This window comes from Delphinus delphis, chromosome 1 (assembly GCF_949987515.2).
Source record: "Delphinus delphis chromosome 1, mDelDel1.2, whole genome shotgun sequence".
Lineage (NCBI taxonomy): Eukaryota > Metazoa > Chordata > Mammalia > Artiodactyla > Delphinidae > Delphinus > Delphinus delphis.
Window position 1 is genome coordinate 57,643,689 of NC_082683.1, and position 15,761 is coordinate 57,659,449.

The 15,761-nt window shown below is 41.6% G+C and overlaps 1 protein-coding gene and 1 long non-coding RNA gene across 2 annotated transcripts in view; one reads left to right on the top strand and one right to left on the bottom strand.

The window, feature by feature from the left end:
* The window catches only part of IL12RB2 (interleukin 12 receptor subunit beta 2), a 72,972-nt gene extending 63,762 nt beyond the window's left edge, over positions 1 to 9,210 (top strand). The window contains exons 15-16 of the mRNA XM_060023635.1: positions 1,748 to 1,847; positions 6,177 to 9,210. Coding sequence (XP_059879618.1) covers positions 1,748 to 1,847; positions 6,177 to 6,716 — 640 coding nt within the window. The 3' untranslated portion in view covers positions 6,717 to 9,210. The remainder of the gene's footprint in view (positions 1 to 1,747; positions 1,848 to 6,176) is intronic.
* Positions 1,207 to 5,890, bottom strand: LOC132432848 (uncharacterized). Its single transcript, XR_009521004.1, has 2 exons — positions 4,557 to 5,890; positions 1,207 to 3,701 (listed from the first exon to the last, which is right to left on the bottom strand). It is a non-coding gene; the product is annotated as an uncharacterized lncRNA (long non-coding RNA).
* Positions 9,211 to 15,761: the final 6,551 nt, after the last annotated feature.

Sequence of the window (15,761 nt, forward strand, 5' to 3'; positions counted from 1 at the left end):
CTTTTTCTGCTTCACTATCCCGACATTGGCTTTCATCATCAAGTTCACCTCATGGTCCAATGGCTGCAGGAACTATGGCCATCGTGCCTGCATTCTACAACTACAGGGAGAGGGGAGGTGCCCACACCCACCTTTTCAAGACACATGAAGAAGTCACACATGGCACTTTAGGTTACCTCTCATTAGCCAGAACTTGGTGAGGCAAGGAAGGCTTAAGACTGTGGCCTTTTAGCTGGGCTTATTGTTGTCCTAGTAAATCAGGGTCCCCTTTCTAAGAGGGGAAAATGGGTATTGGACGGCAGTTAATACTGTCTGCTCCAAGGACATACACTAAAACATTAATGGTGGTTATAACAGGGGATAGAATCATAGTGCTTTTAGTTCTATTTAACTGTATTTCCTAAAATTTCTTTAAACATGTATTATTTGGTAAAGAGAATTTTTTAAATGAGTTATTCAATAGTTTTCTTCAGATGTTGTGTAATGTAGGAGAAGAGGTCAAAATAAAACTAGCTCAAAGTCATTCTACTAGTCATTGAACCTGTCTGAAAGGTTTTCCATTTATTGACGTTCCCCCATATGTGATAGATAATTCAAAGCAGAGCTCTCTTTAGGTAGACTTTGAAAAAGTTGAACTCAAAGAGTCAACTAGGATCACATGCATCCTCTCTTCAGGGAAATAGTATCAGTTAGGGTGGAGGCTTCTGCTGTTAAAGAAAAAAAAAGAGCCCCCAAATATAGTGGCTTTAATAAAATAGCTCATTTTTCTCCCATATAATAGTTCTAAGGTATGTCATCCAGATTGGTTGGCAGCTCTGCTCCACACTGTCATTTAGGGATCCAATTGTCTTCCACTTTATTGGCCCACCATCCCTTGGGTACTTTCCTCATCTGCATGATCTATACTAGGTCACAGGTACCTCTGCTCACATTTCTTTGGAAAAAACCTAGTCACATGGCCTCATCTCTTGTTTCAAAGGGTTGAGCACGTCCCAGAAGCTTACTTTTCTTATTAAACAAAGTGTGTTAAAGCCAAGTCTTTAAAAATGCTTCATATTGGTCTTGAAATTTTTTTTAAAAAGTCAAAATAGTTAAGTCATATGCATATGAGAAACATTTTTAGGATTTTTTCTTCCACATAATAAACTCACTTTAAAATATTTTCAAAAACACAGAGATGTGGAAAGAAGAAATAAAAAGACCCTCTGATCACCAAATACAACTACTTTAATAGTTTGGATATTTCCATATTGGTATTTTTTTTTGGCATTTTTTTAATTGGTTATGTCCAAGCTGTTTATACCACCTGTATCCCGTTTTACTCTTTGTTTTCATTACAATCTCTTTATAAACATTCTAATTTACTAAATATAAACAGTAATCTCCCCAAGGGTATTGACCATGTCCTCTTGTCTGCTGTTTTATCCCCAGCATGTGGCACTGTGCTGGTCATACATTAAGGATTCAATCAACGTTTGTTGAGTGAGTGCTTGGCTGCTTAGTGATAGCTAAACATTACACCGAGCAAAAGTTCCCTAGTTTATTTAGCAAACCCTAAGCGGTTGCACCACGAGTCTTTATCATCTATCCAAACTTCACAGAAAACTAGTCCAGACTTGGACGATGCATCATCTTTCTCCTGCAGTGTTTACATTTTACTCATTTGCATACCCCTACACTGAAGTCACTGTGCTTCCATGCCACCGTGTGCCCACTTAACCCATGTCACTGTTTTCTTTACCTGCAGGGTATTTGTTCTCCTTTTGGCCCTCAGACCTCAGTGGTGTAGCAAAGAAATTCCAGACCCAGCGAATAGCACTTGGGCCAAGAAATATCCCATTGTGGAGGTAAGGTATAAAGCCTTAGTGGTCAGTCGATGGGGTTCTGGTGATCAGTACATCTAAGTCTTTCATTGTAGTACAGGGAAACCTCGGTGTTTAGATCCTATGGATAAGCTGCTTATCACGAGTGCTAGGTTACCATCTGAGTCATCACTCCCATGCACAGGATTTTCTGAAGCTTATGACCAAGACTAAAAGACCCATAACTTTTCATTCCTCTCTATGCCTTCTGTTCCTCTCCTCACCTCAGCTCACTTCAAAAGAAATTTTAAAAGCAAATATATTTGCCAAGCACTAGTCTGAGCATTGGCTCATCCAAATTCAAGAGCACTGAAGCTTTACTGTGATGTTCCCCGTCCTGTGTGAGCACAGAACAGATAAATAGAGCCCAGACTATTTTGGTCTTGGCAGGAAGCCAGTAAGTCATTCCATTGTGCAAGGAAAAGGTTTGAAGGCAGGAGAGGTTGCTCAGCTGCAGATGAGCGTGCTGGGAGTAAAGGACACGCAGGGAGCGGCTACCACAGTCCTAGGAGGGAAGAGCAGCTCACAGCGGGCAGCAGGGTCTGTCTCTGACGGAGGGTCTTGAAGGGGAGGAGAGGGGTGCCCACATTCTTCCCATCACCCGGCGCCTCGGCAGCCCCGCACTCTCGCATCGTATAGTCCTCCTCCTCCAAGATTCTTCTCTTCAGTCACCCATGCCTCATCCAGAAGCCAGTGGTACCAGCCGCCTCTCAGAGAAAGAGCTGGTCCCAGCCATGTCTGCCTCCGTAGGAAGTTAAGTCACCGCAGTTTAATGCCTTTGAAATAAGGCCACCTCTGCCACTTCCTATGTCAATGACCCTTGAGCGCTTGCCCGATGACATAAGCCTTAGTTTCATCCTCCGTAAAATAGGAATTGACAATATCTCTCATATATATTGTTGTGAAGACAGACTAAGTAAGATGCCATGTAAAGCACATGGCTCATACAAGGCAAAGATCATTCATTTTCTTCCCAGGAAGATTTACACTTGAAGTCTCCTCTCTCTATTGAGGAGTTTTGTTGCTGTTAAGTTACAGTAGCAAGAACAGTATAATAATAACAGTATATGTATGTGCGTGTATATGTCGTATATATGATAGATGTTTGATATATATTTGATTATACATGACATATAATTATATATGATATACAACAGTATTACATAATAATATATTTACATTTATATATACACATAACATACATTACTTTCTCTATGCCAGGCACTTAAAAAAAAAATTTTCATGCATTAACACCTAATCTGTACAACAGCTTTATGAGATTGTAATATTATTATCCCCATTTTTCAGATGAGGAAAGTGAGGGACAGAGGACTCAGTAACTTGCCCAGTGTTAGTCAGCTAGTAGGTGGACCCTGGATTCACATACAAGCAGGATGTGCTGTCCTCCATTATACTATACGTTCTAAAAGATCTTAAGCACAGGGTGAGGGGTGTGTTTCCAGCAGTCAAAACCTCTGAGCTGAACAGACTAACTCAAGAGGTGTTCACACACTGGGCCCTCACTTGGTGGCAATATTGTGATGACCTATGGGAAGGCACTCAATAAGGATGCCACTGCTAGTATTAGAGGGGATTCAGGTACCAGGAACTGAATCAACTGAGCTCTGAGATCTCTCTCTTCCAATGCGGAGATTCCACAGTCCCATGTCCTAAAAGCCTGAAATAGCACAGTGAGAAGCAGCTCTGGGTCAGTCGCTGACACCTGGCTCCCAAGCTGGTAGCTGTGGCATCATGGCCTCTATTTGCCACTGCCTGGACACGAGGGGATACAGAGGCATGCAGAGCCACTGAAGAGCCCACAAAAGCCTAGAATAGATACTGAGAAAGACAAAGAGTTAGAGAAAGTAACACATGGAAAAAATAACAGAAATTGCCATACATATGCCCAAAGTTGTACAGTATGAGTATGTTCACTGCAGCATTATAAATAGAAGCCGTAACGTAACCTGCCACCAGGGGGCTAGGTTAAACATTTGGGTATACCTGTACAACAGGATGTTACGCAACTACTCAAAAAAAATGAGATCTATATGTGTCTAACATCTCTAATATATTTAAAAGTGAAAAAAAGCAAAGTTTGTACTAATTGTCTAAAGTGGGTTCTCATTTGTATAAAAAGATGATTTTATACACACACACACACAGTCTCCAACATGTACACAGGATATTTCTGGAAGCCTAAATATGAAACTGATAATGGTGGTTGCCTTTGGGGAGGCAGCTGTTGGCATGAAGCCCACTTAATTTTTATTACAAATTCCCTTTGAACTTAAAAAAATTTTTTTTACAAAACTATGTGCATATATTTCTTTTGCAAAAATAACCAGTGAATTAGAAAATTAAAAAAAAAATTAAACATGCCATCTATGATGGCCTTGTGGCAGGCTCAGAACCCCATGTCACTTGACCCTTGAAGGGGTAGACTGTTTTTAAAGACCGAAACTGCTCTCCTGGTGACAGGCTGGGGCAGACATCAGAAACACAATAGTCTTTCACCTCCAACAAAATGTGCTTTAAGTTCTCAGACTTTACATCCCCCTACCATTTCTTAAAATGTGGCTAAAAAGCCATGGGTCTTAAAGCTCTAGAGGGAAAGGCCCAGTCATAAAGGGGATCACTGGGATGTTATCTATTTTGAGCTTGTAAAAGCTTAAAATAGTTTCCATGATGTACCTGAGTTATTAGTGGTCCAAGACGCCTTGCCCCAGGACTTGTCAGCCAGGGGGGCTGCTTTGTAAAAGCTCTGAGGAACAGCCTCTATTGATACTGCCAGAGCTTTCAAGAAGGCAGAGCCTCGCACTGTGAAAACAACGTGATCCTCATCCAGTGAGATCTCTTCCATAGCAGTGGTCTCAGCATTTTGGCCGCTGCCAGTCACGTTCCAAGCCAGACCAATGTGCCAGGGCCAGTTTGCATAGCGATAGGGAAAAAGCAGGCTCCCAAAAGAAAAGTACACACGTACCCTCTGGCTGCTCAGCGCCCTTTGCAGAAGTCTACCCTAAGACAGCATCGTCATTCACTTTGGGGACAACTGCCATGCTCAAGGCAAGGGTGGGGACATCAGAGGCCAGTTCAAACCAAACCATTCTTGCACAACTTGGCATCCGACAGATGAGGGATCCAAAGTCCAGACAGGTAGACTGAGTTTTCCCAAGCCGTAGAGTCTCCGAGTTGGGACTAGTCCTCAGGGTTTGCCCTGTCCTAATGCTATTTTTTGTTATTCTCCTCCTCCCTTAAGGCATGGTCCCTACTTGCAGATAGCTTACAGACATGTTAAAAAAAAAAAAAAAAGTGACAGCATAAAGCTTCTTGTGCTAAGAACCTAACAGGTGGCTTCTTTGCTGTTGTAGGAATCCAGTGGAGGGAACAGTCACTAGGGGCTTCATGAAAGCAGGCTTTGGAGATCTGCTTCAGAAAGATCAAGCAGTCAGCATAAAACATAGTTTCAAGGACGTAAAGAGAGCCCAATAAAGCCTGTAAAAAGAAATGTTAATAAAGTGCTTGAACTTGACTCAGGAATCAGTAATAAGTTTGGAAAGGAAAGATATGACACTGAAGAGCTGGTAACCAATTAGATGTCCAGAAAGACAAAGCAAGAAAAGTACCAACTGAAATTAGCTGTAGGGAAGAAAGGATGAACATCATTTCCAAAAAAGTTATTCCAGAGGGTTCTTTCTTATGAGCATAACTGACAAGGATATTACCCTGACAAAAAACCTTCAGTAGTTGTATCAAAGCCCAAACTCTTTAGCATCCCATAAAAGTCCCTTCAACATGTGACCTCCTTCTATTTCTGAAGCCTCAGTGTGTCTGTCCTAAGAAAGAACTAGCAGGTTCCAGAATAGACCAATTCTCCTTGCCCACCACCTCCTTACCTGGAAAATACTATACATCTCTCAGGATTCAGCCCTAGTGTGACCCTTTTAAATTCTTCTGTGCCTCATCCCCAGACAGATGCAAGCTCAGCCCTTCCTTTGCACACCCTCGTACCCTCTCTGCTAGAGGAAAAGCAGCTGGTGCAGTTTGACTCACCAGAAACAAGTCTAGTTGAAGGTTGAGCAGGATAGCGAATCGCTCACTGGCTGGGGTTGAGAGGAGTCCACGGCTCCTGCCTGTCTGCCTCCCCAGCAATGTTAACTGCTTCTCTTACCTCACAAAGTAAAGGCCCACAGTGTTCCACCTCGAGCTGACTAGGCAGTGCAGGCTGCCAGGCCTTTTGGAACCCTGGAGAAGTCGGTCGTCATGGCTACTTACTCAACATAGCCACATGAGTTTCTTCCTCCCCTTTTTCAGGAGGAGACGCAGCTGGCCTTGGATAGGCTCCTGACAGACTGGCCCACTCCCGAGGAACCTGAGATCCTGGTCATCAACAAAGTCCTTCACCAAGTGACCCCAGCCTTCAGACGTTCCCATCACCCCAACTGGCCAGAAAAGGGACAAGGAGTCCAAGGTCACTATACCTCTGAGGAAGACACAGGATACAGTGCTTCGAGCCCCCCACCTCCGAGAGCTCTCACAGCAGAGACAGGACAAGGGGTGGATCTGTACAAGGTGCTGGGGAGCAAGGGCCCCGACTCAACACCGGGAAACCCAGCCAGCCCCTCGACAGTCCTCCCAGTGGACTACCTTCCTGCCCATGAGGGCTACTTACCCTCCAACATAGATTATCTCCCTTCACGTGAGCCTCCCATAACTGACCCTTGGGAAGAACTGCCTCAGCACATCTCTCTTTCCATTTTCCCCTCGAGTTCCCTTCACCCACTCACCTCCTCCTGTGGTAAAAAGTTGACTCTGGATCAGTTAAAGATGGGGTGTGGCTCCCTCATGCTCTGAGTGGCAAAGCTTGAAGTTTGGAAAGTCGATGTGCCTCCAAGTGGCACAGCGTGCCCCATCTCCCCAGCCACCTGCTCCAGTGGTTGTTACGTCTGGTTGCAGCTAGAGGGCAGGCAAGCCAACTCAGGGTGAATCTCATCTCAAGATACCTCATCTTGCCTTCTCCAGAGCCTTAAGATCACATCCTCTGCTGTGTGGACCTAGAGACTCCAATCTGGGTTCCTGCAACTTTCTTGGCTATGTTGGCCAGAAAGGAGAAAGGCAAGAGTGGAAACCAAAACTCTTACTAGCAATGGCAGACAGTCCAGAGGACCATTCATCCAACAACTATTTACTGTTGACCCTGAATAATATGTTTGAGCTGCATGGGTCCACCTATATACAGATTTTTTTAAATAATAAATTCTACAGTACTACATGATCCATTGCTGGATGAGCCCATGGATGCAGAACCACAGATGAGGAAGGCCAGCTAAAAGTTATATGCAGATTCTCAACTGCACAGGGGAGTTGGCACCCCAACCCCCACATTGTTTAAGGGTCAACTTATAAAGCAGCTACTACAAACCAGGTCTTATGTCTAGATCAGTACCGTCCAATAGGCCTGAGATAGAAATGTTCTATGTATAGCTGCCCTGTTTGATCCAACAGATACTAACCACATTGGCCATTGATTACTTACGGATGTATCTCTAGTATGACTGAGGAATTGACTGTTTATTGTAATTAGTCACATATGACACTTGGCCACTGTATTGGAGAGCACAACTCTAAATGATGGACATATTAGTGAGAATTACTGGGTACCTTCAAAACAGATCGACCTAGTTTTACATATGCAGGCATAAAAGACCCCAGTGAACACCAATATAAAAGGGCTCCCAAGATGGTCATGGTTGTCCTTATTTGTAGAAGCCTAAGAATGTACCTTTTCCTTAGTTTTGCCCGTTTGTTTTCTTTTGCCTTCACCCTTTTTCAGTGAAAGCAGCTTGATCGTGGAAAGCTACTGCTAAACCCACTGTAGGACCCTGGGCAAGCAGCCTCCCCTCTCTGAAATCCAATGTCTTATAAAAGAGTGGGCCAAAGCTTCTCTGACCTTGTGTTTCCTCTTCTTTCTGCTGCAGCTGATACTGCCTTTAGGACCAGGGCTACCTCAGGGTCTAAGACCAAACTGCCTAGATTGCACTCATAAGTCATCCCTTCTGAAGGCATCCTGCTTTCCTTCCTCAAGAAAACTCTTGAGCTGGTCCTCAGACAGTTCAAGTTGAGCATGGAAGATAATTCTCTTTTCCCCAGCATGAACTTGGAAAACTTTAAAGATATGGCCTCTGGCTTATCATCCTCCCTTCACCCATCACTGCCTCTATCCCTTAACTATAGGCACTTCTGCTAAGTTGATAGAGAAGACTCTTAGTCTATATGCTAATAGTACTCTTTGCAAACAAATGGGATGAAAGGTCCAGAAACCTTTTTCTTAAATCCCTGTCAAGCCTGGGTCATACACCCTACCACCATCCCACTCAAACACTGGAGCTGAGGCAGCTTTGGTTTACCAGATGTCCCTCAGAGCTCTAGAAATTGAAATGAGCATTTGCTCTGTTTGTTCAACACTTCATCCATGCCTCCTGCTATTCCAGACTAACACGTTTAGTTCTTCCGAGCTTAATTTGAAAAGCTTAAGCTTCTTCCTTACATCTCCATTCTACTCTATTTAGCTGCTGTGTAGCACTCCCATACCATGGTTCCCTGCATCTCAGCAGCTTCAGTACTGGCTTGTCTGCACCCAGGATGTGGAGCCCCTTGACTGTTTGCAATGGGCCATGACAAAGCTGCCACCTCAGAAGCAGGCCAACCTATCACCTCTTGACAATAAGAGCCAACTTTTCTTTCTTGCAATACCTACTTTTCCTATATTTACTTTCCTTTTGATTACCTGATAGCCATCTTAGTCACTCTTCCCCTACCCCGGGGGTCCGGAAGCCCCAGGCCATGGACCGGTACCGGCCCATGGCCTCTTAGGAACCGGGTCGCACAGCAGGAGGTGAGCAGCGGGCAAGCGAGCGAAGCTTCATCTGTATTTACAGCCGCTCCCCATCGCTGGCATTACTGCCTGAGCTCCGCCTCCTGTTAGATCAGTGGCGGCATTAGATTCTCATAGGAGCGCAAACCCTACTGTGAACTGCACGTGCGAGAGATCCAGGTTGAGAATCTAATGCCTGATGATCTGAGGTAGAGCTGAGGCAGCGATGCTAGCTCTGGGGAGCGTCTGCAAATACAGATTATCATTAGCAGAGAGGTTTGACTGCACAGAGACCATAATAAATCAATTGCTTGCAGACTCATATCAAAACCCTATCAGTGAGCGGCAAGTGAAAACAAGCTCAGGGCTCCCACTGATTCTGCATTATGGTGAGCTGTATAATTATTTCATTATTTATTACAATGTAATAATAATAGAAATAAAGTGCACAATAAACGTAATGCGCTTGAATCATCCCGAAACCATCCCCCCTCCCCCCACCCTACCCCCGTCTACGGAAAAACTGTCTTCCACGAAACCAGTCCCTGGTGTCAAAAAGGTTTGGGACCGCTGCCTTACCCCTTTGGCCTCAACACACAGGCCCCAGTCTCCCTTTTCCCCTCCACACCTTTTCCCCTCCCTTAAAACTCCAGGTGGTACTGCAGTCCTCACTTGCTTTCCTAAAAGGTGAAAAGGGAGAGTTCCTTGACCCCTAAAGGCTCCTTCTAAGGATGCAGAGGCCTCCTCAGTGCTCCCCTAGCATGATGCACTTACTTCCTCTAGTGGACTGCAAATAGCTGGAAAGCAGGAACCATGGCAATCTCCAGCACCATGCCTGGTCCATAGTAGGCTATCAATAAAAAGTAAAAGATGTCTTCTGCCACAACTTCCACCTTGTTCCTTCTATTCCAGAAGCCAGTCCAGCTGTGCCTGCTTCCTCTTTATTGAGACAATTGCATTTGCTTGTAATCTCTTCATTCCCAACCCCCATTCTACCCTACCGTTTATTGACAGTACTATTGTAATACATGTAGCAGTTTCTTATATTAAAAACATATTTGAACATGCCTTTGGCTGCTCACCCTGCCAGATAAAATGTCCTCTTTCCGTGAATGACAGGATGGGTAACCTCATTCTGCCCTTGCCCCAAAGTTTTTGTTATCTCCCTTTCTGCCCACACACAGTCAAAATCCCAAATCAGATTGCCTAGTTTACCAGGACTAGGTAGAGCTCACTAATATTCATATAGCCAGGCTTTCATTCCTCAGGAAAATTGCAACTCTTTAAATCCTCTCTCCTTATATCCAAAAGCCAACCCAGAAATCTCTGCTCTACTAAAACACATCAAATTCTTTAATTCTCTGGGACCTAAATACTACAAATAGTCCAAGTTCATTCTCAATGAATTCATGGGAATGTCTACCAATTCCTGTGTACAGATCATTACCCTGAATTAAAAGGGCCCTCTTTTCCAGAAGCCAGAAATTCTATTTCCTGGGCCTCTGTTTTCCTTATAGGCAATAGGAAAGCCAAACTGGTGTTATCTAGTTCTTTCCCTTTAGTGCCTTTTCCCCTCCACCCTGTCCCAATTTCTCAGCTTCCATTAATAGCCTACAGCTGCGACTCTCCAATTCCCAGAGGCCAGTCAAAGAAATGCCAAACTAGGCACATTCTATTCTAGTCAATCCCCCCGTGTTTGATTCTTGGTTTTCTCGATCAAGCTCTTTTTCTTTCACCTGACGTAGTCGTCATCTGTCCCAGCTCAGGCCCTCCAAAGAAGCCCTGTTGTTCTCTTCCTAGCCTGCAGGACACAAAGACACTCACATTATCCACCCTTATGAAAGGCTAATAGGTGAACCCTCAAATTAATCAATCTCTAGAATAAAAGATCAGAAAGGCCTCTTCTTCAACCTAAAAGAAAAAAAAAAAAGATAAGCAATTTAATCAACTGGCCAACTGATGATAGAAAGAAACAAGTCATATTTTTACATCACAGCCTACACAGGAATAAATTTCCAATTAAAACTTTGCAAAACACACACACCAAGTTAGATAAAAGTATTTGCAAGACATGCCAAGATACTTAATAAGGCACTCTTACAGATCAATATGATAAAAGCCAACACTTCAAAGAAAAATGGAGTGAGCAACTCATAAAATACATATAAATGTCTGATAAGCATAAAAAAACCCCAGCTGTAATCAAAGAAATAAAAATTAAGTACCATTTTTCCCTTACCAAATTAGCAACAGTAATGAAAAAATTAGCGACTATTAATCAGAGAACTGCGGTTGGCTACAGGAATGTTAGTTGGCTCTTTTCTGGAGGCACCTGGGCAATATTCAATAAAATTTGACTAGCAATGTAGACTAAAGAACAGTACAAATATCATAGTCTATAAAAGATTTATCACAGCATTGATTATAATGGGGAGAGGAACCTAAATGCCCTTCAGTAGGGACATGGTTAAATCACGCATACAATCAATCACTGAATTTCATGGAGTCTAAGACGCCACCAATTTTAGGGGACACCTCATTACTTTGCTATGAATAGGGAAAAATGCAAATTAAACTGTAATATGCCATTGATTGCTATGGTGCACACTTCCCCGCCCCCTCCACATAATTTTAACGTGACTGAAATTGGGATGCGTCTTAGAATTGATGCAAAGCATACTATGCAGCCTTTTAAAAAAAACATAAAAATGTCTGACATGGAAGTGGTTAAAACGGCTGAATAGAATCATCTCACTTTTATAAAGCAATGCAAAAAAAAATCTAAATATACACCAAAATGCTAACAGTGACTACATCCAGCCACAGGTTTTTAAATTACACTTTTGCATTCCTTTCATCACAAAGGCTCATTACTGTTAGAAGTGGAGAGTCAATGAAATATAAAATATTACCAATTTCTTTCCAAAGACCTGAGACAGTGGGTCCTAATGACAGACACTCACCACTTTCTTTATGGCCCATGTCTCTCTCATCCTCCACCTCCTGTCTGGCACTTCGACCCTTAATACTCCAGTCAGAGGGTAGAAAAGACAAAGTAGCTTCCACACTAGGTGAGGCGGGGGGAGGGGGGGGATGTTAGAGTAATAACTGAAGCAATGGATCTTTGAAATACAAAGTTTATATAAAAAGCCAAATTTTGCCTTATTCCCATTCTAACAGTAATTGTTAATAATGATCAATGACCTCTAACACAGTAGTTAATACATGCAGTTTTTAAGGGGTGTAAGACGGTTCTCACCATGACTGGTTTAAGGTAGGTGTTCTCTCCACTATAGAGATGAGGAAACTGTGATACAAGTAACTTAACCAAAGTCACACAATTAGTACCTGATACCGGTCTGGTTTTAGAGCATAATTTTCAACTACTTTAATTCTTTTCTGTGCAAGTGACTACACAACAAATTTATATCGATTAGGGTTCTGACTGTAGTTGACTGTAACTGTGAGTCCATAATCTTTGAAGCTATTGTTACTAGGTAACCAAAAACTGGCATCTCTGTACTTCTAAAGTTCTAGAGCCTTCTTGGTTCTTGAGAAATCTACCCAAAAAGCATGACACCAGGACAAATCTGGCACTCCTGAATTTGCTAACTTATCTACCCAGCTAATCTAAATCCTACAATACAAGGCACACTGTGTAAGGCCACAGAAGGGAAATAACACTCCTGAGAAAGTCCATTATTTTAAGGAAATTGGTAAGTATTTAAAACTATGAAAACATTATGCCTTTCAAAGAAAGAGAAAAGTAACCAGAGCAGTGTGTTCTCTCTTTAATTAAAATAACTATAACCCCATCCAACTTACCTGATTTTTTCCAAACATGGTTATTTCTTAAGTAAAAAGTAGGGCTGCATTTGACTCAACTGCGTTGCTTGTATGAACTGTTGAAACATAAATGCCTTTCCTTCATTCTATGGTAACTGGCTCCACATTTTGTTAATCGTCCTTTCTTTTATTTACAAGTGGCAAAACCATTCTTAATTTGGCTCCGAATCTCCAAGAAACATACAAACCTATTATGTGCTACCTTGGGGTTCCTTTACATCAATTCTGGCCACTTTTCAATTTCCACAACTGTACGGAATTCTTCCACAAGAGACCTGGGCCTTGCCTAGGCAAGAGAATGTCAGGTGAGGCCCACAATACCTTCCCTTTTCCAATTTCACATATTTTGCTACCCATAGGTAATTGGACCCAATGAAATACTTATAAAAGCTGTTATGAGATTCTCACAGAGACTAAATTGTTTTCAAAGGCCCTGAATTTTCACCAGAAAGGTAGAACACCCACAAGCTGAAACATTTTTGCAAGCTCAGAAAACTGCAAAAACATTCTTCTGAAATTGGATAGAAATTATTAGTAACGAAACACACTTGTTCCTTTAGGAAACAAAATCTAACTCACTTACTAAAATGTCAACTATATATCCTCCTGCACATTAGCTGAAAATGTAGCCTGTGTTAACTAGAGGGTTTTTCCTGTGCTATTCAAAGCGAAGAGCCTGGAGACCCTCATCCCTAGACAAAAAAATCTCTCAAGGTGAAAATAGGATGCCACAAGAATTCATTTAGAAGCAGAAATCTTACTTTACCCCATCACAAAGGGAGTTAAAAGACCATTTGCCTTTTCACAATACTGTAGAAAATACTAGTTTTCTAAGTTTTCTCTCCTTTCACTTTAACAACTGCATATGACTGGATTCCTTTGCATACCTATGAACACTCCCTTTAGACTCCCTCTGGTCTATGGCAGGATAGCTTTCAGAGCAGTTGTATAGATGTAAAAGAAAAAAAAAACACCCACTTTTGACATACTTAAAATAGATAAAATAACTAGAAAGGATAATTCAGTAATTTCTCCAGCTACAGATACTCTTCAAACTTTTTCCTCTAAAAATCTGCAGTTATTTTTAAAGTTTAATAACTCTTAAGTAGCAAGAAACTGATGATCCTGAAAAAAAAGGTGGGGGGAACATCCATGCTTTGCTGTAATTGAGGTGCTGGTTATTTAAGTTCTTCAAGCAAATATTTTCACCTGGTATCATACAGCCTCCAAAGCACTTCTCTATTTCTGTCAACGTGACTTCCAGCTCTACCATTTGACTCAAAATGTGGGGCTGAGTGGGGGTGGGCCAATCCAACTGTTCAATGTTGAACACTTTCATCTACTGGATTTTGTCGATACAGTGACAAAGTGCCACTCATCTTCAAGGGATACTGTTATGAACAAAACACAGTGGTCTGAAGCACACACAATATACGTCGCTGGGTATGCTGATTTTCCTCGTATGATTAGTGACCAATGAACACCTGCATGAAAAGTAGTTTTATCCAATCCAGTCTTCCATGGCATATTTAAGAAGCTACTACAACTGTAGCACCTAAGTGAAGCCTTGATAAACAAGTACACAAGAGCAAGCTGAAACCAAATTATCTGTAGTTTTTAGGAAAAGGTCTTCCTCTTTTACTGGGAAAAAAAAATGTGGAAGCTTCACTGGAAATTCAGAATTTCCACAGAAAAGACAAACCACTGTATCTCTAAACAGAAAGGTTTTCTGTGTTTAGTTCATTTTGCCAGTCATGTAAGCCTACACATTTTCAGCTATGAAATAGTGTTGGGGGGCGGTGGGGAGGATTCTACCATCTTCGTTGATGTGTTTAGTCAACCCCTGAGCACTTTGACAAAATGCCTAAACATGTGCTCATCTAACTTTTGTCAGTATGGCTGCCAAACAAAGTAACATTTCACTATAGATTATTACACCCAAGGTGTGAAACAACGAATTCAACATGTAAAAGTTCCCATAATTTCTGACATTATTCATCAGCTAATAAAAAACTTGAGATCCAATCTGACAAAATTCTGGGCAATGTCAAGAACCAAGTTCAACTGCATCACTTTACACAAAATCTCCATTCTAGGTAGATGAAAACCTGTGCCATTTCTTCAAATTGAAGCTCTTTCTAGGTCCTAAAATCTGTAAGAGAAATCAACTACAATTGCAATTAAGGTGACAGTGTAAACTATATACAGTGTATATTATACTATGTATTGTATATAGTGTAAACAATACTGTCCAAACAAACTACTTCCCAAATAACTTCTCAGTTCTCCAAATAACAAAATCCTAAATATTCACTAGCCCTTTGCTTTTCACATTTCCATACCAGTAACACTAAAGCAGCTATTTAAGGAGTAAAGCCACAGCAAGATCAGTTCAGAGCAATTCTCATCACTTTAGGTACTGTCTGTAAAGTTTTAAAAAATCCATTATGAACCAGAATTGTCAGATTAGTTATCAGCAAGTATCTCTTTTATGTTTTCCAAGCACAAGACTTAGAGTACACCTTCAAGTGGCAGAATACACATTCAAGTGCAATAGAACTGTCATACCCTCCTCAATGGGCAACAAAAGGGACAAATGTTACTGATTTAACACTACCTATGTAATTAACATCTCCAACGAAAATGTAATTTGGTAAATTATTTTCTAACTTGAACAGGCCGTTTCTCACCTTTTCTTTCCTTCCATTTCAAAGCGAACTGACCTCCAGTTATTTTGTACGACAGAAGCGAACAACTGACTCCGTTATTTAAGACGGAAGTAATGGCACAAAAGCTAGATTCTGCCCAGATAACCTCCTGGTTAAGCTGAGAAATGCAGTCCTCAGAAGCCATTAATACCCACCCCAGTCAACCTATGGAGTTAGAGACATTAGTTTTCTTACCTATACAAAATACTCATAATTGTCATCTTACGGAAAAGTCAAAATTAGCACAACAGAATTATCTTAGCACTAAGTGGTTAAGTGCCACTAAATGTGAAAAACTATAATCGGGCACTAAATATACTGTTTTAGCAAATTTATACTTTCCTAACAGCTTTCAGAATTTGCAAGCTAAACAATTTTTTAAATAACAAGATCTTCTTTACTAAGAAGCTATCAAGTATCTTGCCCTTATTCTGATTAGAGGTAAGGGGTAAAAAAAAATGTTTTTTAATA